Raw genomic sequence first — 24,524 nt, forward strand, 5'->3', positions numbered from 1 at the left:
CTAGGTTAGATGGTAAAAGATATTGTTTGGTTATTGTTGATGATTATTCTAGATATACTTGGGTGTTGTTTCTTGCTCACAAGGATGATGCTTTCAAAAATTTTGTTTCCTTATTTGCAAAAGTTCAAAATCTGATTGGGTTGAAAATTATTAAAATTAGAAGTGATAATGGTTCGGAATTTAAATTTTATGGTTTTCCAGAATTTTGTGATAATAATGGAATTATACATGAATTTTCAATTGCAAGAACTCCTCAACAAAATGGTGTTGTTCAAAGAAAGAATAGAACTCTTCAAGAAGCTGCAAGAACCATGTTAAGTGAATGCAACTTACCAAAATATTTTTGGGTCGAATCCGTAAATACGGCTTGTTATGCAATGAATAGAGTTCTTGTGAGACCAATTTTGAACAAAATTTCTTATGAGATAATGTTTGATAAAAAACCAATTGTTGGATATTTCAAAGTTTTTTGTTGCAAATGTTTTATTTTAAATATCAAGGTACATCTTGGAAAATTTGATAAGAAATTCGATGAAAGTATTTTTTTGGGTTATTGTGAAAACAAAAGAGGATTTAGAGTCTATAATAGAAAGACCCTTGTTATAGAAGAAACAATACATGTTACATTTGATGAATCTAATGATGATATTTCCAAGAGTTGTTGTGAGGATGATGATGTAGGTGTTCAAGAAGGTCTTAAAAAGCTCACAATTCATGATCAAAACAATGCTCCACTAGAAGAAAATTCAAAGGAAGATGATCTCCAAGAAAATCAAGGATTAGAAGAAAATGACAAGGATGAAGGTGCACCTAGAGATCTTCCAAAAGCTTGGAAATTTGTTCAAAATCATCCCAAAGAGCTTTATCATTGGTGATCCATTCGAAAAGGTAAGAACTAATTCCTCCTCTAAACAATTGATGGATAATTTTGCCTTAGTTTCGCACTTTGAACCCAAAAATATTGTTGAGGCCTTGAAAGATAAAAACTGGATTTTAGTTATGGAAGATGAACTAAATCAATTTGAAAGGAACAGGTTTGGACATTAGTTGAAAGGCTTCAAAATCATCCTATTATTGGCACAAAATGGGTCTTTAGAAATAAAATGAATGACAAAGGTGAAATTGTGAGAAATAAGGCTAGACTTGTCGCTAAGGGGTATGCTCAAGAAGAAGGAATAGATTTTGATGAAACATTTGCTCCCGTAGCTAGACTAGAATCAATTAGAATGTTTTTGACATTTGTATGTTTCAAGGATTTTTAATTATTTCAAATGGATGTTAAAAGTGCTTTTTTAAATAGTTTTATTGATCAAGAGATTTATGTTGACCAACCTCCCGGTTTTGAAAATGAAACATATCCAAATCATGTGTTTAAACTTTCAAAAGCTTTGCATGGTTTAAAACAAGCTCCAAGAGCATGGTATGAACGTTTAAGTGATTTTTTGGTTGAGAATGATTTTAAAAGAGGTATTGTGGATACCACTCTTTTCACTAAACAAGGTTCAAATGATCTTTTAATTGTGCAAATATATGTGGATGATATTATCTTTGGTGCTACTAATGAGTGTTTGTGCAAGGATTTTTCCACTATTATGCAAAATGAGTTTGAAATGAGTATGATGGGAGAGTTGAACTTCTTCCTTGGGCTCCAAGTGATTCAAAACCGAGAAGGCACATTAATTAATCAAGCTAAATATACAAAGGAACTTCTCAAAAGATTTGGAATGGAGGATTCAAAGCAAGTTGGAACACCTATGTGCACATCTACAAAGCTTGACAGGATGAAAAAGGTATAAAAATTGATGAGAAGAAATATAGAGGTATGATTGGTAGTTTGCTTTATTTAACTGCAAGTAGACCTGATATTATGTTTGTTGTTTGGTTGTGTGCTTGTTTCCAATCTTGTCCAAAGGAATCTCACTTAATTGCTGTGAAAAGAATTTTTAGATACTTAAAAGAAACCTTGAATTATGGTCTTTGGTATAAAAAATGTCATGAATTTTCTTTATGTGGTTTTTCGGATGCCGACTTTGGTGGATGTAGAATAGATAGAAAAAGTACAAGTGGCACATGTCACTTTTTTGGTAATTGCTTAATGTCATGGCTTAGTAAGAAACAAAATGCTATCTCTTTGTCTACGGCCGAAACGGAATATGTTGCCGCCGATGCATGTTATGCTCAATTGTTGTGGATGAAAAGTAGTTTGAATGATTTTGGATTAGCGTATGACTGTGTGCCTATATATTGTGATAATACAAGTGCCATAAATTTGACAAAAAATCCCATTCAATATTCTAGGACAAAGCATATAGACATAAAGCATCATTTCATTCGTGATCTTGTCCAAAAGGGTGAAATTTGTGTACAATATGTTTGCTCAAAAGATCAAATTGCTGATATTCTTACAAAACCCTTACCACTGGATCAGTTTGTATTTTTTAGAACAAAATTGGGAGTTTTGGAAAAGATTTTTTAAAAAATTCTCTGGTCCCACTTTATCGGACATCCGATATCAGATGAACGGATGTTCGATAGTGTTCTAAGCCATTTTTCAGAAAAAATTTTGGATCTGACAGTAGTGTCGGACGCTTCTCTTCGTTCAGCCGTCCGACACTCAAAAGAGGCATGATATAAAGCAGTCCTCTCCTTCATTTAGTTCAAAAACAACTGTTGCCTCGGACGTACCTCTTCTGTGACACCCCCACTTCTCCCAAGGACGAACCCAAGGGTATCCGCGGGACGCCTGCCCAACTCTCGCCAGGACTCAAGATAGTTCAATTCAAACTTAAAGATACAGATCAAATAATACAAGTCTAAAATGAAGAAAAGCCACTTCTTTAACTGACTATCCAAATCTTACATCACGTTCTCAAAATATACATCAAGTCCCAAAATACAACCATTAAAGTCGACTAAACATTTACAACCAAGATTCCAATCAAAATATAACCTAGTCGGCTTTTCCAAGATCTTCTCATCCATCTGTTAAGGAAAACAACTCTACGGGGTGAGCGATTGCTCGTGAGGCCAAGAAACACACATGCAGGCACATAGTTCAAGTAGCAATCCCAAATTTAGCAAGTAAACAATAATATTCAAGTAATTACAATTCGAGTGAGAAAAGTAAACAGAGACAATTCAAGGATGTGGGAGCTCTCAGGAGCTAATTTCCACTTGCTTTGCCAATGTACGATAAATTGCCTCCCCGCGATGACACTCCGTCATCTGGGTCGGTATTTAGTCCGTAGAAACTCTATTTGCCCGTTCTCTCTCCACCATACATACCTCACCGGGCCCGAACTTTTATAAAGGTGCTATTGCACGAGTAGGCCAAGCAAGATCTCTCCAATAGATCAAGCTTATACAGGTTTTCTCATGGATCACCAAGGTTCCCGACCAAGCCCATGCCGGCTCGAGACCAAGGTCGGCCGATGAGTTTTGGGTATCTCCCAGGTCAGGTGTGAGTCGAAGAGTTTCACTCCAGCGACATATGCAGCCATAGCATATAATTCAATTCAATTCAGGTCAGGTAATTCATTTCAATTTAGGTCACTCAATTACAATTCATTTAAATGAGAAAGAGTGCGATAAAGTACACACTCGACTCAGCAGTTATCAATTTTTAGTTCATGAGAAGCAATTCACATAATTGCATCAAAACATGCACTCGACACTCACCTGGTCAAAATGAGAGAGAGTGGTGCACAATTCAAGTGTTTAAGCGTCCGTTGTGAGGTCCTCTTGAAAGCCCCCTTGAATGCGTGAGCACACAATAATTATCTATCACATACTATTGCTTAAAACCCTCAATTAACAAGGGAGATTGTATGTGACAGCCCCATCTCACCCTAAGGCGAACCAAAGGGATCGGCGGATCGCCTGCCCAACTCTCGCCAGGACTACGGAGTCGATTCACACAAACTCAATATAGTTCACGCGAGAACCCAACGAAAACGATCAATTGAAGACCATCAACAGTTAAAACAGAGCTTACCAAACCATACGGAAGTACGGAACGTCGGTTAAACACTTATACATATTTTTACATCGGAGTCTTGAACAAGTGAACTAAAATACAAGCCAGAGTATTCATGCTACACAAAATACAATTAGGGTTTCGGTTACAAAGGAGCTTAACAAAATAACATATACATTAGCTCGACTCCTTTTGTCCAAAATTGTGGTTTCAAAGTTTGTCCCCTGTAAGGAAAACAAAGATAACGGGAAGGGGGTGAGCTTACGCTCAATGAGGTACCAAAATAATAGCAAGTAAGAAACATGGAACTTCATATTCAATTAATCACATATGCGAATCAAATAAAGAAATGAACAAACACCATAGATAGAAAGGATACGGGTGGCTCTCAGGAGCCAAATTCCCATTTGTTTCACCGAAGCTTGATCGAAATAATAGTTGACAATCCGTCAACGCTAAAGGAGTAACCAATACCGTAGACTCCACTTTCTCCGATTCCTTCCACCTCACATACCCCTACCGGGCCCGAACTCCAATCAGATCAAAAATGGTAATACTCGAGTATACCGGAATCAAGGGTCTCAATACCCAAAGATCCCAAAACAGACTACCGTGGTTCGTTATCTAATCAACCAGACCCTTGCCGGCCCGACTCGAGTAACTAGCCACAGGTTTTGAGCTCAGAGGTCACAGAAAGGTCGTTGGATACAAGCTTCCAATCGACGTCCGAACAGATGCGGATACAGATACAGATACAGATAACAGATTCAGATTCGTATCAAAATTGGCATATGAACAGACAAGAGAACGAGTGTGATAAAGTACACCCTCGTCTCAGACAAAATAAACAGATAGTTCAGTCGTTCATATCACAGATTGCATGTACAGATACCGAGTTAAACAACAAGTGAGGGGAGTGGTACACTCACCGGTTCAAGTACGGATACTTCAAAAGTTTTCACTTCAAATTGGCTTTAATCGCCAAGAAACCCTAAAAGAACCAAAGTAAAACAATTGAAGGTTTCACATCCAAAATTGAGTAAACAGAATGCACAAGTGAGGCTCGATTACTAGTCGTATGCCTCGCCAAATAATTACTAATGCAAGGGTGCAAAACATGATTTTGGAAACAAAAGTAACGAGAGGACCTAGGGTTTGAACGACCCAAAAGCCCTTCATTTCTTTCAAAAGGCAACTCAAATCTAAAGAGACTAAACGGCCTGGAAAATTGGACAGTATTTCCCCTGAATTTGCTTACTTTTCCAGCCATCATGGCTTCATTATTTTCCTCAATCAATCCCAAAATCTCACACAAAATAATCTCATTTCAATAGCCGTACAATAGGCTCCAAGTGGTACAAGTACAAATTCAAGTTAGGACAATGGTCCGGAAACGAAGTTTAGGTCCTAAACCAAAACACAGTTTTGACGTCATTTAGTGGAACGGACACAACTGGAGGTAAACTTATCAGATTGGGGTGAAATTTAAACCATTTCGAAGCTAAGACAGAGATCTATAACTTTGATGAAGACTACTAATTCCATTTCTGACCCTAACTAGATCCAATTTACCAAAACAACTCCAGACTTTCCAGTTCGAAACTCACCGAGGAATTCAACTGGCAGTCCTGATTCATTCACTCTTATCTCATTACACACAACTCCAAATCAGGTAATTCCAAATCCATTTGAAAGCTAATATACAAGGATATAATTCTTAGGAAGACATTGACAACCAAATCAGTAGTATTCCTGGTCAAAACAACCAATTACAGAAGCTGATTAACACATTCGGATAGAAACAGGGCAGCAGGGGTATTTTGGTCTTTTCACATGATACATTGCTCCGATTGGCCTGAAATTTTGTAGGCAACTGTAAAATATCATTCCCTACAACGTTTATGTTTTAACCCAAGGCTAATTCTGTGATGCCCCAACTTTTAGGGTCATCTTTTGTTTAGTCTCAAAGAGGATATTACGGTTTCTTTAGTTAATTTTTATTTTAAACCATTAATTTGTTTCAAAGAATATACGAAAGTTATTTATTTGGGTTTGATTTAAAAACCTTGTGTTATTTTAAAAAGACTAGAAACCCTAAAATTGCAATCAAAACCCTAGTTTCACTTGTGACTGACCGTTTTCTCAAATTTCTCATATTTCAACCTAAACCCTAAATTCAATTTGTAGAATTGTAAAACCCTCACGTTTTTCTTAAAAATGCCTTTTATTTGGAAATTATTCTTTTACTATGGCCCTACTACCCAATCATTCCTCAATAGGTGCAAATGGACCTAGGAAGTAGGGTTTCACTTTTCGTTTCCAAGTTAAGAGCGAATTAGGGTTTCACGTTGTTTCGTAGTGTAATTATCCGATACGGAGCGAGGATCAAATTTGGTGCTTAAGAGTGACTTTTAGGTGAGAAATAATATGTGATTAGGAGCAATGATAAAAAGTTAGTGAATAGAAAATAAAAACCCTAGTACGTGTGATTTAAGGAAAAACGGTGCGAACCGACGTGTACCGTGTACTACCGATTGAACCCCCCACTTGACCACCACTTTCTTACCATAAAAGCTCATTAATATTTGAGCAAAATATCGCCTTATTTCCAACTGGCTTTGACCGAAATTTGCATGGCTTTGGTGGTGACAAGTGTCACCACCCTATGGCTCTTTGACTAATTTTTTTTCCTTGTTCTTTTATCCTTCATTTCAGCTTATTTCCTTCATTCTTTCTGCTGTTTTGGCTGAGCAAGGGAGAGAGAGAGAGCAGGAGAGAAAAGCTTCAATCCATCTTGAATCCAACCAATTGAGTGCAACCAAGGAAAACTAAACCGATTAAAGTGTGAGTTGTGACCTTGGGAAGCTAAGGGAAACAAAAATTGCAAGAGGAGGTGAAGTATTACTCTTGCAAGCTTCTTTTGTTGAGGTATAAGGTCTAACCATGGCTTTGGTCCTTTTATTTTTGCTTAAGTTGTTATATAACTCATATTTTGGTTAGATTAGTAGTTATCCAAGTTGTTGGGATGAATTAAAGGTGATTTATGTGAGTTAGGGTTTGAGGTATTTGCTGCCTATCCTTGCTATATGGATGATATATGTTGTATTTAAGCCTATATAAGTGGTTGTGGTGATTATTGGAGCAAGAAATCAAGAAAGGTTGCATTGAATCCCAAAATTTCCAGGTTTCTGGAAAATTTCAGCTCTATCTGTCCGGTTTTGTTACACCATGTTAGAGGCTGAATTAGACTTCGTATAAAACATGAAAGTTCTATAGAATAGAATTTTATATGTTCCCAAAAAATTTCAACTCAATCGGAGCAACGTAGCCTGTGAAAAGACTAAAATACCCTTGCTGCCCTAGGATATTTCCAGTGATCCGTTTTCGACAGTTCATCCAATTGACCATGTTTATTCACTATGATCCGTGCTGATTTAGCCATTTTCCAAAACATGAAAGTTTTAGTACCCTGTCTTAAATTTTTAACTCATCCAAGAACGCCTTAAACGGACTTTGGTAGCCTGAGATATGACCATTTAAATGTAGTTCGGTTAACTAGCCGAGTAGTTGAATTTTGGTTCTGTAAAGTGGGAATTTGCCTAGGTTACACTGGAAATTGGACTAAGTGATCTTCATGAAAATTGTAGGCCTTTGTGTTAGCTTCGAAATGGTATAAGTTTCATCCCAAAGTGTAGCTTCGGTTGTGACCGTTACGCAAAAACACGTCAAATCTGTCTTTTGTTAAACTTCATTTCCGCACTTGTTGTTAGCTTGATTTTTGTACTTGTATTATCTTGAGCCTATGGAATGGCTATTGAGATGAAGTTGTGTTGTGTGTAACTTTGGGACTGATTTGAGGAAATATTGAAGCCATAAATGGCTGGAAAATAGGTAAACACAAGGGGCATGCCGCCAAATTTTTTCTAGAGGAATTAACTTAGCCTTTGGAGTTCTAGTTCTGTATTTTGCAAATTTAACTTGGATGCACTGAAAAATGGGTCGAGATATCTTCATGGAAGTTATAACCTTTTGTCTAAGGTACGAGACACTATCTAGTACATTTTGATCCGATAACCACAGCTCCAATTATGGTCAAAATCGTGTTAACCCGTTTTGTACCCTTTTCGATTATTTTGACCGTTTTCGACCGTATTCAATCGTTTAAGTTATAAACTGCTATTGTATGGCCATTTCACTTATGTGTATATAATCTGTCTATACAGACTGTGAGGCTTTTGACGGTGATGGTCAAGCTCAGTGACTTGTATCATTTTTCGTGCCAAGCTTTATCAAGTGAGTAATTGGGTTGTTTATTGATGTGGAATTGCTGAAGTACCTTGTATATGTTAAATGGGTACTTAGGCGAGGGTGTACTTTATCTCACTCGACTTAAGCCCATCCTTTGTTTTGATATTCTATGTGAGAATACATGTTTTATGTTGAGTATCACCCTCTTGCTGTGTGCTGAGGAGGGTGAATACGTGACTTGAGTATCACCCTTTTGTTGTGTGCTGATGGGGGTGTTTACATGACTTGAATTAAACCCCATTTGCTGTGTGCTGTTTGGGGTAAGTACTTTGTTGTGTACTTTGTTGAGAGATACAATATATTGAGAGATCGGATATCTCAGGGCTTGGTTCCAGCCCGGTTCCAAGGGTTAGACGAACTATTCGAGCCAGTTGGGGCTTGGTCGAAGATAGTTCCATGCTAAACTTGGGATTTAGTTCCTTGTTAAAGCTTTGACGAAAGCTAAGTTATTTTATTTCGCTCGAGCTGCTGTGTGTTGTTGACTGGCCAGCGGGGGTTGATAAGGTGAACGAGGAAGTTTAAGTGGAGTCTACGGACCACGAGTACTTTGGTTGACGGAGTGTCAACAGGCGTTCAAGCTCGGGAATTGAACTGGCTTTGGAGCCACCCGTATCCTACCACTGTGATGTTACTTTTGTCATTGATGTGAAATATCCTGATTTACTTGTTTAATTATGTGATTTTCCATTCCTCCCCCTTGATTACTCACTAAGCATATAGCTTATCCCATTCTATTTGTTTTCCTTAGCAGGGGACCGACGCGGGGATCGCTCGGGAAGGGGATTTAGTGTTTTGATTATAGACGAGTTGAACTTGTACTTGTTATAAGTTGACAAGCAAGATGTAATCATTCAGACAGAATTTTCTTTTGGCGTGAATCTATTTTCTAGTTTGTTGAGTGAGTGAGCCCCGACGAGAGTTGGGCAGGCGACCCGCCGAACCCTGGGGTACGCCCTAGGGAGAAGTGGGGCCGTCACAGGTGGTATCAGAGCCTGCTTCGCGTGGTCTCTGCGCGGAGTGAGCTTGGGCCAAGTGGTGAATAAGTACGAAGGATTAAGTGCTCGTTGAGCTTAAGCTATGGAGTCTTGAATTGTTATTAGGCCTTAAATCTTTCTCGTGACATATGAGGCCAATAGATAGGTACGTCAGGGAGGAATTTCTATTATAGATAGTTTGCTCTTGGGACTGGCCAGCTCAAGATGTGAATTATCTTATTTCAGATTCTCGTGCCTGCGTACTCCAGAGTTGAGGCGCTGCTAAGTACTTGAGACTTGTATTTTAGAACATGAACAGGCTTTGTTCGGCTAGAATGAGTATAAGAGGTTAACGGGCATCTAGTGAATAGGAAGTGACGTGAGAGACCGGACGGGGTTATTTAACTTAGACCCGGACGATATCGCCTTTTCTTTTGATTTGCCCTTATATCGTTATGACATGACATTAGTTGGTATATTTGTGTATATGATTATCTGCCCTTTTATTTGACTTTTATTAATTTTCGTTTTATGATTCAAAAATGCTTTTATTGAACCTTATAGCTATTTTATTTTGCTTATACATGTTTACGAATACTTATATGAATCTACGAATAAATAAATGAATTTCGAGGATGAAATTCTTTGAAGGAGGGGAGATTGTGATGCCCCAACTTTTAGGGTCATCTTTTGTTTAGTCTCAAAGAGGATATTACGGTTTCTTTAGTTAATTTTTATTTTAAACCATTAATTTGTTTCAAAGAATATACGAAAGTTATTTCTTTGGGTTTGATTTAAAAACCTTGTGTTATTTCAAAAAGACTAGAAACCCTAAAATTGCAATCAAAACCCTAGTTTCACTTGTGACTGACCGTTTTCTCAAATTTCTCATATTTCAACCGAAACCCTATATTCAATTTGTAGAATTGTAAAACCCTCACGTTTTTCTTAAAAATACCTTTTGTTTGGAAATTATTCTTTTACTATGGCCCTACTACCCAATCATTCCTCAATAGGTGCAAATGGACCTAGGAAGTAGGGTTTCACTTTTCGTTTCCAAGTTAAGAGCGAATTAGGGTTTCACGTTGTTTCGTAGTGTAATTATCCGGTACGGAGCGAGGATCAAATTTGGTGCTTAAGAGTGACTTTTACGTGAGAAATAATATGTGATTAGGAGCAATGATAAAAAGTTAGTGAATAGAAAGTAAAAACCCTAGTACGTGTGATTTAAGGAAAAACGGTGCGAACTGACGTGTACCGTGTACTACCGATTGAACCACCCACTTGACCACCACTTTCTTACCATACAAGCTCATTAATATTTGAGCAAAATATCTCCTTATTTCCAGCTGGCTTTGACCGAAATTTGTGGCTAAAAATGCAAGGGAAAGAAAGAGAAATTTGCATGGCTTTGGTGGTGACAAGTGTCACCACCCTATGGCTCTTTGACTAATTTTTTTTCCTTGTTCTTTTATCCTTCATTTCATCTTATTTCCTTCATTCTTTCTGCTGTTTTGGCTGAGCAAGGGAGAGAGAGAGAGCAAGAGAGAAAAACTTCAATCCATCTTGAATCCAACCATTTGAGTGCAACCAAGGAAAACTAAACCGATTAAAGTGTGAGTTGTGACCTTGGGAAGCTAAGGGAAACAAAAATTTCAAGAGGAGGTGAAGTATTACTCTTGCAAGCTTCTTTTGTTGAGGTATAAGGTCTAACCATGGCTTTGGTCCTTTTATTTTTGCTTAAGTTGTTATATAACTCATATTTTGGTTAGATTAGTAGTTATCCAAGTTGTTGGGATGAATTAAAGGTGATTTATGTGAGTTAGGGTTTGAGGTATTTGCTGCCTATCCTTGCTATATGGATGATATATGTTGTATTTAAGCTTATATAAGTGGTTGTGGTGATGATTGGAGCAAGAAATCAAGAAAGGTTGCATTGAATCCCAAAATTTCCAGGTTTCTGGAAAATTTCAGCTCTATTCTATCCAGTTTTATTGCACCATGTTAGAGGCTGAATTAGACTTGGTATAAAACATTAAAGTTGTATAGAATGGTTTTTTGTAGGTGCCTACAAAATTTCAACTCAATCGGAGCAACGTAACCTGTGAAAAGACCAAAATACCCTTGCTGCCCTAGGATATTTCCAGTGATCCGTTTTCGACAGTTCATCCAATTGACCATGTTTATTCACTATGATCCGTGCTGATTTAGCCATTTTCCAAAACATGAAAGTTTTAGTACCCTGTCTTAAATTTTTAACTCATCCAAGAACGCCTTAAACGGACTTTGGTAGCCTGAGATATGACCATTTAAATGTAGTTCGGTTAACTAGCCGAGTAGTTGAATTTTGGTTCTGTAAAGTGGGAATTTGCCTAGGTTACACTGGAAATTGGGCTAAGTGATCTTCATGAAAATTGTAGGCCTTTGTGTTAGCTTCGAAATGGTATAAGTTTCATCCCAAAGCGTAGCTTCGGTTGTGACCGTTACGCAAAAACACGTCAAATCTGTCTTTTGTTAAACTTCATTTCCGCACTTGTTGTTAGCTTGATTTTTGTACTTGTATTATCTTGAGCCTATGGAATGGCTATTGAGATGAAGTTGTGTTGTGTGTAACTTTGGGACTGATTTGAGGAAAATATTGAAGCCATAAATGGCTGGAAAATAGGTAAACACAAGGGGCATGCCGCCAAATTTTTGCTAGAGGAATTAACTTAGCCCTTGGAGTTCTAGTTCTGTATTTTTCAAATTTAACTTGGATGCACTGAAAAATGGGTCGAGATATCTTCATGGAAGTTATAACCTTTTGTCTAAGGTACGAGACACTATCTAGTACATTTTGATCCGATAACCACAGCTCCAATTATGGTCAAAATCGTGTTAACCCGTTTTGTACCCTTTTTGATTATTTTGACCGTTTTCGACCGTATTCGATCGTTTAAGTTATAAACTGCTATTGTATGGCCGTTTCACTTATGTGTATATAATCTGTCTATACAGACTGTGTGGCTTTTGACGGTGATGGTCAAGCTCAGTGACTTGTATCATTTTTCGTGCCAAGCTTTATCAAGTGAGTAATTGGGTTGTTTATTGATGTGGAATTGCTGAAGTACCTTGTATATGTTAAATGGGTACGTAGGCGAGGGTGTACTTTATCTCACTCGACTTAAGCCCATCCTTTGTTTTGATATTCTATGTGAGAATACATGTTTTATGTTGAGTATCACCCTCTTGCTGTGTGCTGAGGAGGGTGAATACGTGACTTGAGTATCAGCCTTTTGCTGTGTGCTGATGGGGGTGTTTACATGACTTGAATTAAACCCCATTTGCTGTGTGCTGTTTGGGGTAAGTACTTTGTTGTGTACTTTGTTGAGAGATACCATATATTGAGAGATCGGATATCTCAGGGCTTGGTTCCAGCCCGGTTCCAAGGGTTAGACGAACTATTCGAGCCAGTTGGGGCTTGGTCGAAAATAGTTCCTTGCTAAACTTGGGATTTAGTTCCTTGTTAAAGCTTTGACGAAAGCTAAGTTATTTTATTTCGCTCGAGCTGCTGTGTGTTGTTGACTGGCCAGCGGGGGTTGATAAGGTGAACGGGGAAGTTTAAGTGGAGTCTACGGACCATGAGTACTTTGGTTGACGGAGTGTCAACAGGCGTTCAAGCTCGGGAATTCAACTGGCTTTGGAGCCTCCCGTATCCTACCATTGTGATGTTACTTTTGTCATTGATGTGAAATATCCTGATTTACTTGTTTAATTATGTGATTTTACATTCCCCCCCTTGATTACTCACTAAGCATATAGCTTATCCCATTCTATTTGTTTTCCTTAGCAGGGGACCGACGCGGGGATCGCTCGGGAAGGGGATTTAGTGTTTTGATTATAGACGAGTTGAACTTGTACTTGTTATAAGTTGACAAGCAAGATGTAATCATTCAGACAGAATTTTCTTTTGGCGTGAATCTATTTTCTAGTTTGTTGAGTGAGTGAGTCCCGACGAGAGTTGGGCAGGCGACCCGCCGAACCCTGGGGTACGCCCTAGGGAGAAGTGGGGCCGTCACAGGTGGTATCAGAGCCTGCTTCGCGTGGCCTCTGCGCGGAGTGAGCTTGGGCCAAGTGGTGAATAAGTACGAAGGATTAAGTGCTCGTTGAGCTTAAGCTATGGAGTCATGAATTGTTATTAGGCCTTAAATCTTTCTCGTGACATATGAGGCCAATAGATAGGTACGTCAGGGAGGAATTTCGATTGTAGATAGTTTGCTCTTGGGACTGGCCAGCTCGAGATGTGAATTATCTTATTTCGGATTCTCGTGCCTGAGTACTCCAGAGTTGAGGCGCTGCTAAGTACTTGAGACTTGTATTTTGGAACATGAACAGGCTTTGTTCGGCTAGAATGAGTATAAGAGGTTAACGGGCATCTAGTGAATAGGAAGTGACGTGAGAGACCGGACGGGGTTATTTAACTGAAACCCGGACGATATCGCCTTTTCTTTTGATTTGCCCTTATATCGTTATGACATGACATTAGTTGGTATATTTGTGTATATGATTATCTACCCTTTTATTTGACTTTTATTAATTTTCGTTTTATGATTCGAAAATGCTTTTATTGAACCTTATAGCTATTTTATTTTGCTTATACTGTTTACGAATACTTATATGAATCTACGAATAAATAAATGAATTTCGAGGATGAAATTCTTTGAAGGAGGGGAGATTGTGATGCCCCAACTTTTAGGGTCATCTTTTGTTTAGTCTCAAAGAGGATATTACGGTTTCTTTAGTTAATTTTTATTTTAAACCATTAATTTGTTTCAAAGAATATACGAAAGTTATTTCTTTGGGTTTGATTTAAAAACCTTGTGTTATTTCAAAAAGACTAGAAACCCTAAAATTGCAATCAAAACCCTAGTTTCACTTGTGACTGACCGTTTTCTCAAATTTCTCATATTTCAACCGAAACCCTATATTCAATTTGTAGAATTGTAAAACCCTCACGTTTTTCTTAAAAATACCTTTTGTTTGGAAATTATTCTTTTACTATGGCCCTACTACCCAATCATTCCTCAATAGGTGCAAATGGACCTAGGAAGTAGGGTTTCACTTTTCGTTTCCAAGTTAAGAGCGAATTAGGGTTTCACGTTGTTTCGTAGTGTAATTATCCGGTACGGAGCGAGGATCAAATTTGGTGCTTAAGAGTGACTTTTACGTGAGAAATAATATGTGATTAGGAGCAATGATAAAAAGTTAGTGAATAGAAAGTAAAAACCCTAGTACGTGTGATTTAAGGAAAAACGGTGCGAACTGACGTGTACCGTGTACTACCGATTGAACCACCCACTTGACCACCACTTTCTTACCATACAAGCTCATTAATATTTGAGCAAAATATCTCCTTATTTCCAGCTGGCTTTGACCGAAATTTGTGGCTAAAAATGCAAGGGAAAGAAAGAGAAATTTGCATGGCTTTGGTGGTGACAAGTGTCACCACCCTATGGCTCTTTGACTAATTTTTTTTCCTTGTTCTTTTATCCTTCATTTCAGCTTATTTCCTTCATTCTTTCTGCTGTTTTGGCTGAGCAAGGGAGAGAGAGAGAGCAAGAGAGAAAAACTTCAATCCATCTTGAATCCAACCATTTGAGTGCAACCAAGGAAAACTAAACCGATTAAAGTGTGAGTTGTGACCTTGGGAAGCTAAGGGAAACAAAAATTTCAAGAGGAGGTGAAGTATTACTCTTGCAAGCTTCTTTTGTTGAGGTATAAGGTCTAACCATGGCTTTGGTCCTTTTATTTTTGCTTAAGTTGTTATATAACTCATATTTTTGTTAGATTAGTAGTTATCCAAGTTGTTGGGATGAATTAAAGGTGATTTATGTGAGTTAGGGTTTGAGGTATTTGCTGCCTATCCTTGCTATATGGATGATATATGTTGTATTTAAGCTTATATAAGTGGCTGTGGTGATGACTGGAGCAAGAAATCAAGAAAGGTTGCATTGAATCCCAAAATTTCCAGGTTTCTGGAAAATTTCAGCTCTATTCTGTCCGGTTTTATTGCACCATGTTAGAGGCCGAATTAGACTTGGTATAAGACATGAAAGTTGTAGAGAATGGTATTTTATGGGGCCTATAAAATTTCAGCTCAATCGGAGCAACGTATCCTGTGAAAAGACCAAAATACCCTTGCTGCCCTAGGATATTTCCAGTGATCCGTTTTCGACAGTTCATCCAATTGACCATGTTTATTCACTATGATCAGTGCTGATTTAGCCATTTTCCAAAACATGAAAGTTTTAGTACCTTGTCTTAGCTTTTAAACGCATCCAAGGACGCCTTAAACGGACTTTGGTAGCCTGAGATATGACCATTTAAATGTAGTTCGGTTAACTAGCCGAGTAGTTGAATTTTGGTTCTGTAAAGTGGGAATTTGCCTAGGTTACGCTGGAAATTGGGCTAAGTGATCTTCATGAAAATTGTAGGCCTTTGTGTTAGCTTCGAAATGGTATAAGTTTCATCCCAAAGCGTAGCTTCGGTTGTGACCGTTACGCAAAAACACGTCAAATCTGTCTTTTGTTAAACTTCATTTCCGCACTTGTTGTTAGCTTGATTTTTGTACTTGTATTATCTTGAGCCTATGGAATGGCTATTGAGATGAAGTTGTGTTGTGTGTAACTTTGGGACTGATTTGAGGAAAATATTGAAGCCAAAAATGGCTGGAAAATAGGTAAACACAAGGGGCATGCCGCCAAATTTTTGCTAGAGGAATTAACTTAGCCCTTGGAGTTCTAGTTCTGTATTTTTCAAATTTAACTTGGATGCACTGAAAAATGGGTCGAGATATCTTCATGGAAGTTATAACCTTTTGTCTAAGGTACGAGACACTATCTAGTACATTTTGATCCGATAACCACAGCTCCAATTATGGTCAAAATCGTGTTAACCCGTTTTGTACCCTTTTTGATTATTTTGACCGTTTTCGACCGTATTCGATCGTTTAAGTTATAAACTGCTATTGTATGGCCGTTTCACTTATGTGTATATAATCTGTCTATACAGACTGTGTGGCTTTTGACGGTGATGGTCAAGCTCAGTGACTTGTATCATTTTTCGTGCCAAGCTTTATCAAGTGAGTAATTGGGTTGTTTATTGATGTGGAATTGCTGAAGTACCTTGTATATGTTAAATGGGTACGTAGGCGAGGGTGTACTTTATCTCACTCGACTTAAGCCCATCCTTTGTTTTGATATTCTATGTGAGAATACATGTTTTATGTTGAGTATCACCCTCTTGCTGTGTGCTGAGGAGGGTGAATACGTGACTTGAGTATCAGCCTTTTGCTGTGTGCTGATGGGGGTGTTTACATGACTTGAATTAAACCCCATTTGCTGTGTGCTGTTTGGGGTAAGTACTTTGTTGTGTACTTTGTTGAGAGATACCATCTATTGAGAGATCGGATATCTCAGGGCTTGGTTCCAACCCGGTTCCAAGGGTTAGACGAACTATTCGAGCCAGTTGGGGCTTGGTCGAAGATAGTTCCATGCCAAACTTGGGATTTAGTTCCTTGTTAAAGCTTTGACGAAAGCTAAGTTATTTTATTTCGCTCGAGCTGCTGTGTGCTGTTGACTGGCCAGCGGGGGTTGATAAGGTGAACGGGGAAGTTTAAGTGGAGTCTACGAACCATGAGTACTTTGGTTAACGGAGTGTCAACAGGCGTTCAAGCTCGGGAATTGAACTGGTTTTGGAGCCACCCGTATCCTACCATTGTGATGTTACTTTTGTCATTGATGTGAAATATCCTGATTTACTTGTTTAATTATGTGATTTTACATTCCCCCCTTGATTACTCACTAAGCATATTGGCACTCAAATCTCTCCGGCCTTATTTATGATTGGAGCTGATGCCCTTGCTAGGGCGTTGAACGCCTTAGTGGAGCGCCGGCAGTTTCATCCTTTTAAGGTACCTCCTGGATGTCCGGTGGTCACCCATCTGTCGTTTGCCGATGATGTTGTCATCTTCACAAGTGGTTTGAAATCTTCTTTGCGGCTATTAATGCGTGTCCTGGAGCAGTACTGCGAAGCCTCGGGTCAAAAGATCAATGTTCAGAAGAGTTGTTTCCCTATACACCCTCGGCTCGGGCCACACCGGTGTAGGACTATCAGCCAGGTGACAGGGTTTCCTAAGCGGGAGTTCCCGGACAGATATTTAGGGTGTCCTTTGGTCATTGGCAGATGAAAGAAAGTACACTATGAGGAGATGTGCAAGGGCGTTGTTCGCAAGATTCTTTCTTGGAAGCACCACATCCTCTCACCGGGGGGGGGAGAGTCGTGTTGATCAAGCACGTGTTATCTTCTATGCTGATTCATCTGTTGGCAGCAGCATCGCCCCCCAAGGGGACCTTAAGGGACCTCGAGAAAGCTATGGCTGACTTTCTATGGGGTTCGTCAGAGCATGGCCCCCGATACCATTGGATGAAGTGGTCGGACTTGTGTAAGCCCCATGGCGAGAGGGTTTAGGCTTTCGGCGTTTGACAGAGATGTTCCAAGCCTTTTCAATGAAGTTGTGGTTGACGTTTAGACAGGGACACTCGCTTTGGGCTTCCTTTATTGGGGCCAAGTATTGTGGTGGTAAGCACCCTTGTTTGGCAGCGGACAGAATAGAAAGTTCTTATACTTGGAGGCGTATGTGTGAGGTCCAAAGGGTAGTGGAGGAGAACATATGTTGCATAGTTCGGGCAGGGTCAATGGACTTCTGGCATGACAACTGGATGGGATCCAGCTCCTTATGTCATTGTGAGGAGGTTTTCCACGACCATCAAGTAGCTGATCTTGTCTCAGCAGGTGAGTGGGACAGCCGCCTACTCTCTCAGGTGTTGCAACCGGAGCTGGTGCGGCAGGTCCTAACTTGTAAGCTGCCAACGCTTAAGGGAAAAGATAGGATGGTTTGGATGTTAACCCCCAGTGGGGAATTCTCTATTGATTCAGCTCTGTCACTAGTCCGGGAGCACTCTTGTGACAGCCCCACCTCTCCCTATGGCGAACCAGAGGGTTCGGCGGGCCGCCTGCCCAGCTCTCGCCGGGACTCAGTCGTTCACTACAATCCTCAAACAGATTACAAGATAAAACTCAAATATTACATCAAATTCTCCAATAATTACATGTCAAAAGCAAAGCGGAAATAATTCCCAACTATACATAAAATGATTCCAAATCCAAACTGTACAAGATATAGGCCATCCAGACATGTGAATAAGCACAACAAGACCTTCCCTAGCTTTGAGCCCTGTGGAGGGGAATAAAATATTTTTGGGGTGAGTTAGAAGCTCAGCGAGTAACCAGTAAAATCCTTAAACAAATATATTTCACAATGTTGCATTTCGATCATTTCGATGATGTCATGATTCAGAGATCAAATGTTCGTTTAGTGCTCTCGTGAGCCAGGGAAATCATAGCACTTGAACACCCAACGCTCAAATAGATCATTTAACATTAACATTAACATTCAGAGGGAGCCCCTTCTTGAGCTCTGGATAAACATGAACATGAACCATAAACAGAGTGGAGACGTTGGTGTCCAGCACAAGACTTTCCCAGAACTCATTGAAGCCAAATCATGTCATGAACTCACATGCAAGCACGCATGATATGCAATCGAGTACATAACGCAAGAAACATTTCACAAGCACTTTGGAAATAGTTTAGGGTCACTCACCTCCATGGCTCAGAAATCATCCATCATATAACATTGCCTTGCTCAAATCCAAGCCTTAGATCACAAACCCAACGCAAACAAGTTCCTTCAAAGTTCGGACAGCACTTCCCCTGAATTTGCTAACTTTTCCAGCCATCATGGCTTCATTATTTCCTCATTCCAACCCAAAGGTACACACACAACAACAAGTTCATCCAATAGCCATTCAGCAAGCTCCAAGTAGTACTAGTACAAGTCAAGCTAGGGAAAAGTCCGGAAATGAAAGTTAAGCTCAAAACCAGAAAAACATTTTTGATGTCATTTTCCGGTAATGGCACCAAAGGTACTACGATGGTCGGATGAAAGTACAAGATACACCGTTTCGAAGCTAAGATATAGGGATACAATATTACAGAAGGTCACTCAACCTATTTTCGAGTGTAACCAGGTCAAAAATGCAAGATACTATACCAGAATCACAAAAACAGATTCACAGAACGCATTCTAGCGGAAACATCATAAAGCAGGCTATCCAAGTCCAAATCCAGAAATTCCAAACCATCTGAAAGCTAAGAAACAGGGTTAAATTTCATCAGAAGACATCAACAACCAATTCGGAAGCAATTCCAGCCAAAACAACCAATTACAGGCGCCATTCTTACATTCGGGTAAAACCAGAACAGCAATAGTAATTTCGACTTTCCTCACTCTACGCTACTCCGATTGACCTGAAAATTTGTAGACACCTCTAAAATGTCATTCCCTACAACTTTCATGTTTTTAGCCAAGGCCAATTCGGCCTCTAACTAGGAGCTAAAAATTCGGGCAGAATGTTCCTTCACAAAACCTAATTTTCTGAAATTTCTTCCAAAACAGAAATTGATTGCAATTGTCCACTTTTTCCACCTTCTAGAATCATTATATACCATTTCCAATCATCATAGATAGCCACACAACCATGCTTATATTAAAACAGAAAAATCCCAAAAAATAATAAAACTTCATCAAGTCAACCACAACTCAAGATATAATCCATCAAACCATCTCTTTAGCCATCACAAGTCACTAATTTAGCATAATCAAGAACAAAGAAAGGATTGCTAGACATGAACCTTGAAATATCAAGAAATTTGATGGCTTAGTCCTTTGCCTTCTCTAATCACTCCACCACTACCTTCAATCTTCCTAAACAAGTGACTTTTGTGGAGGAATTTGAAAGTTTAACGGTTGATTCACAAGATTGAGCAAGAAATGGAGTTGGAGTTGAAGGCTTTCTTCTTGTATTTTTGCTCCAAGAGGTTCGGCCAAGACAAGCTTAAAATGGAGAGAAATTGATCAATTTTTGAGGTTTAGTAAAGGTGATGCAAATTAGTCAAAGTCCAACTTTGAATAAGAAGGTGACACATGTCACCTTTTGGTTTAAAACTTATCTTTTTGTCTCTCCAATACAAATATCTTAACACTTTGTAAAATAATATCACTTAATACAAAATTCCAACAAGTTGTCAAAAATATAATGCATTTACCGCACTTGCGGGTCCCACGTTCAAAATACGCTTTTAATTTCTCAAAAACTAACCGATACTAGAAAAATCATTTTCAAACTATCTTTGCCCATAAACTTTATCTGGGGAATTTTTCTAATAAAGAAAATGTAGAAAAGGCGGGCGATTAAATAAAATAAACACTAGAAAATTAGAAAATTTCTGGTTCTCACACTCATTCTTTTCGGGGCATCACAACCTCCCCTCCTTAAAAGAATGCCGTCCTCGACATTCCATCTTGTACCAATCAAGTCAAGACATCCCGCAAGAATCACTAATATTGCAAACCAAACCACAGTCCGGCATCCTAAACTTCAAGCCTAGGATACACTACAGAGATCTGAAGCCTAAGCTCTGATACCAACTGTGACAGCCCCACCTCCCCCTATGGCGAACCAGAGGGTTCGGCGGGCCGCCTGCCCAGCTCTCGCCGGGACTCAGTCGTTCACTACAATCCTCAAACAGATTACAAGATAAAACTCAAATATTACATCAAATTCTCCAATAATTACATGTCAAAAGCAAAGCGGAAATAATTCCCAACTATACATAAAATGATTCCAAATCCAAATTGTACAAAACATAGGCCATCCAGACATGTGAATAAGCACAACAAGACCTTCCTTCGCTTTGAGCACTGTGGAGGGGAATAAAATATTTTTGGGGTGAGCTAGAAGCTCAGCGAGTAACCAGTAAAATCCTTAAACAAATATATTTCACAATGTTGCATTTCGATCATTTCGATGATGTCATGATTCAGAGATCAAATGTTCGTTTAGTGCTCTCGTGAGCCAGGGAAATCATAGCACTTGAACACCCAACGCTCAAATAGATCATTTAACATTAACATTAACATTCAGAGGGAGCCCCTTCTTGAGCTCCAGATAAACATGAACATGAACCATAAACAGAGTGGAGACGTTGGTGTCCAGCACAAGACTTTCCCAGAACTCATTGAAGCCAAATCATGTCATGAACTCACATGCAAGCACGCATGATATGCAATCGAGTACATAACGCAAGAAACATTTCACAAGCACTTTGGAAATAGTTTAGGGTCACTCACCTCCATGGCTCAGAAATCATCCATCATATAACATTGCCTTGCTCAAATCCAAGCCTTAGATCACAAACCCAACGCAAACAAGTTCCTTCAAAGTTCGGACAGCACTTCCCCTGAATTTGCTAACTTTTCCAGCCATCATGGCTTCATTATTTCCTCATTCCAACCCAAAGGTACACACACAACAACAAGTTCATCCAATAGCCATTCAGCAAGCTCCAAGTAGTACTAGTACAAGTCAAGCTAGGGAAAAGTCCGGAAATGAAAGTTAAGCTCAAAACCAGAAAAACATTTTTGATGTCATTTTCCGGTAATGGCACCAAAGGTACTATGATGGTCGGATGAAGGTACAAGATACACCGTTTCGAAGCTAAGATATAGGGATACAATATTGCAGAAGGTCACTCAACCTATTTTCGAGTGTAACCAGGTCAAAAATGCAAGATACTATACCAGAATCACAAAAACAGATTCACAGAACGCATTCTAGCGGAAACATCATAAAGCAGGCTATCCAAGTCCAAATCCAGAAATTCCAAAACCATCTGAAAGATAAGAAACAGGGTTAAATTTCATCAGAAGACATCAACAACCAATTCGGAAGCAATTCCAGCCAAAACAACCAATTACAGGCGCCATTCTTACATTCGGGTAAAACCAGAACAGCAATAGTAATTTCGACTTTCCTCACTCTACGCTACTCCGATTGACCTGAAATTTTGTAGAAACCTCTAAAATGTCATTCCCTACAACTTTCATGTTTTTAGCCAAGGCCAATTCGGCCTCTAACTAGGAGCTAAAAATTCGGGCAGAATGTTCCTTCACAAAACCTAATTTTCTGAAATTTCTTCCAAAACAGAAATTGATTGCAATTGTCCACTTTTTCCACCTTCTAGAATCATTATATACCATTTCCAATCATCATAGATAGCCACACAACCATGTTATATTAAAACAGAAAAATCCCCAAAAATAATAAAACTTCATCAAGTCAACCACAACTCAAGATATAATCCATCAAACCATCTCTTTAGCCATCACAAGTCACTAATTTAGCATAATCAAGAACAAAGAAAGGATTGCTAGACATGAACCTTGAAATATCAAGAAAGTTGATGGCTTAGTCCTTTGCCTTCTCTAATCACTCCACCACTACCTTCAATCTTCCTAAACAAGTGACTTTTGTGGAGGAATTTGAAAGTTTAACGGTTGATTCACAAGATTGAGCAAGAAATGGAGTTGGAGTTGAAGGCTTTCTTCTTGTATTTTTGCTCCAAGAGGTTCGGCCAAGACAAGCTTAAAATGGAGAGAAATTGATCAATTTTTGAGGTTTAGTAAAGGTGATGCAAATTAGTCAAAGTCCAACTTTGAATAAGAAGATGACACATGTCACCTTTTGGTTTAAAAATTATCTTTTTGTCTCTCCAATACAAATATCTTAACACTTTGTAAAATAATATCACTTAATACAAAATTCCAACAAGTTGTCAAAAATATAATGCATTTACCGCACTTGCGGGTCCCACGTTCAAAATACGCTTTTAATTTCTCAAAAACTAACCGATACTAGAAAAATCATTTTCAAACTATCTTTGCCCATAAACTTTATCTGGGGAATTTTTCTAATAAAGAAAATGTAGAAAAGGCGGGCGATTAAATAAAATAAACACTAGAAAATTAGAAAATTTCCGGTTCTCACACTCATTCTTTTCGGGGCGTCACAACTCTCACGGGTCGTTTGGCGCTGCTTGTGTTTGGCATCAATCTTTGCCAATCACATATTCGTTTTTCATGCTTCGGTTGCTTTTTGGGTAGGTTGCCTCTCTTGGAGCAGTTGCATCGTTTGGGTGTTCACGGGCCTTCTCGATGCTGCTGTTGCATGATTCCCCAGGAGGAATGTTTGAACCACCTGTTCTGTACAGGGGACACGGCACGGCAAGTATGGCTGTTCTTTTTGAACTTCAGGAGGGGATGTCCTCTCGGATCAGGTCGGCCCGCCACATGGCATTCTCGTGATGGCTTCGGCCGGCCCCGCAACGGTATTTGGCCTTTGTGTATCGAATTCTTCCTTCTCTCATCTGTTAGGAACTATGGCGAGCGAGAACAAGGGCGGTAATGGAAGGAGGTAAGACAGACAGGGGAATCGTGTAGGCCACATCTTGGTCCGGTTAAGGGAGTTATTGTTGGTCTAGTTCCCGATGGTTTCATGGCCGGCCGGCCCGTGGGAGATTTTACAGAGGGCCTTAGCAGCAAGGCAGAAAACAGTGATCATCTTGCCAATCAGATGGGTGGCCCCGCGTAGAGGTTATAAGCTTAATACAGACGGATGTTCGTTTGGGAATCCAGACTGAGTGGAGGAGGGGGCGTGGTACGAGACTCTGAGGGAGGATTCCACCTTGCATTCCCATGTTTCTTTGGGGTCGCTACAAGCCTCCATGCTGAGCTAAAGGTGTTGGTGCATGGGGTGGGTCAGTCTGTTGCTAGAGGATATTTGGATATTCATCTCGAGGTGGACTCGCTTTCGCTGGTTCGGATCATATCAGGAGCTCAGGCCTGTCCTTGGCACCTGCAGTTGGAACTGGATGATTTACTGCGTTATCAGAGTCTGTTTCGCTCCATTACCCATTGCTATAGAGAGGCAAACAAGCTAGCGGATAGATTGGCTAAATTGGGCGCCGAGAGGGGAGCTGACTCCTTGTTTCAATCTTTTGCAGTGTTACCTCCCTTGGTCCTGTGACACCCCGAATATTGGGAGGTTGTTTGTAAAGAAGATACGAAAGTGTATTTCTTTGGATTTGATTTAAAACCTTATTTTGTTTTAAATAGAAACCGTAATTTTAATCACTGAAATTGTAAAATCCCTCACGTTTTTCTTAAAAATTTCCTTTTATTTGGAAATTCATTATTTATTAAAGCCCTACTACCCAATCGTTTCACAATAAGTGCAAATAAACCTAGAAAGTAGGGTTTCACTTTT

At 39.3% G+C, this 24,524-nt stretch overlaps 1 protein-coding gene across 1 annotated transcript; it reads left to right on the forward strand.

Moving 5' to 3' along the window:
• The first annotated feature begins 23,637 nt into the window (after nt 1–23,637).
• Nucleotides 23,638–24,284, forward strand: LOC113771254. Its single transcript, XM_027315856.1, has 2 exons — nt 23,638–23,672; nt 23,894–24,284. Exons 1-2 carry the CDS (start codon nt 23,638–23,640, stop codon nt 24,282–24,284), a joined length of 426 nt encoding a protein of 141 aa, XP_027171657.1.
• The last annotated feature ends 240 nt before the right edge of the window (nt 24,285–24,524 follow it).

This window comes from Coffea eugenioides, chromosome 5 (assembly GCF_003713205.1).
Source record: "Coffea eugenioides isolate CCC68of chromosome 5, Ceug_1.0, whole genome shotgun sequence".
Taxonomy (NCBI): Eukaryota; Viridiplantae; Streptophyta; class Magnoliopsida; order Gentianales; family Rubiaceae; genus Coffea; species Coffea eugenioides.

Coding starts and splice junctions, on each gene's coding strand:
- LOC113771254 (XM_027315856.1), top strand. CDS start 23,638: ATGGCGAGCGAGAACAAGGGCGGTAATGGAAGGAG. Junction 23,673..23,893: donor AAGGGCGGTAATGGAAGGAG/GTAAGACAGACA, acceptor TTGGGAATCCAG/ACTGAGTGGAGGAGGGGGCG.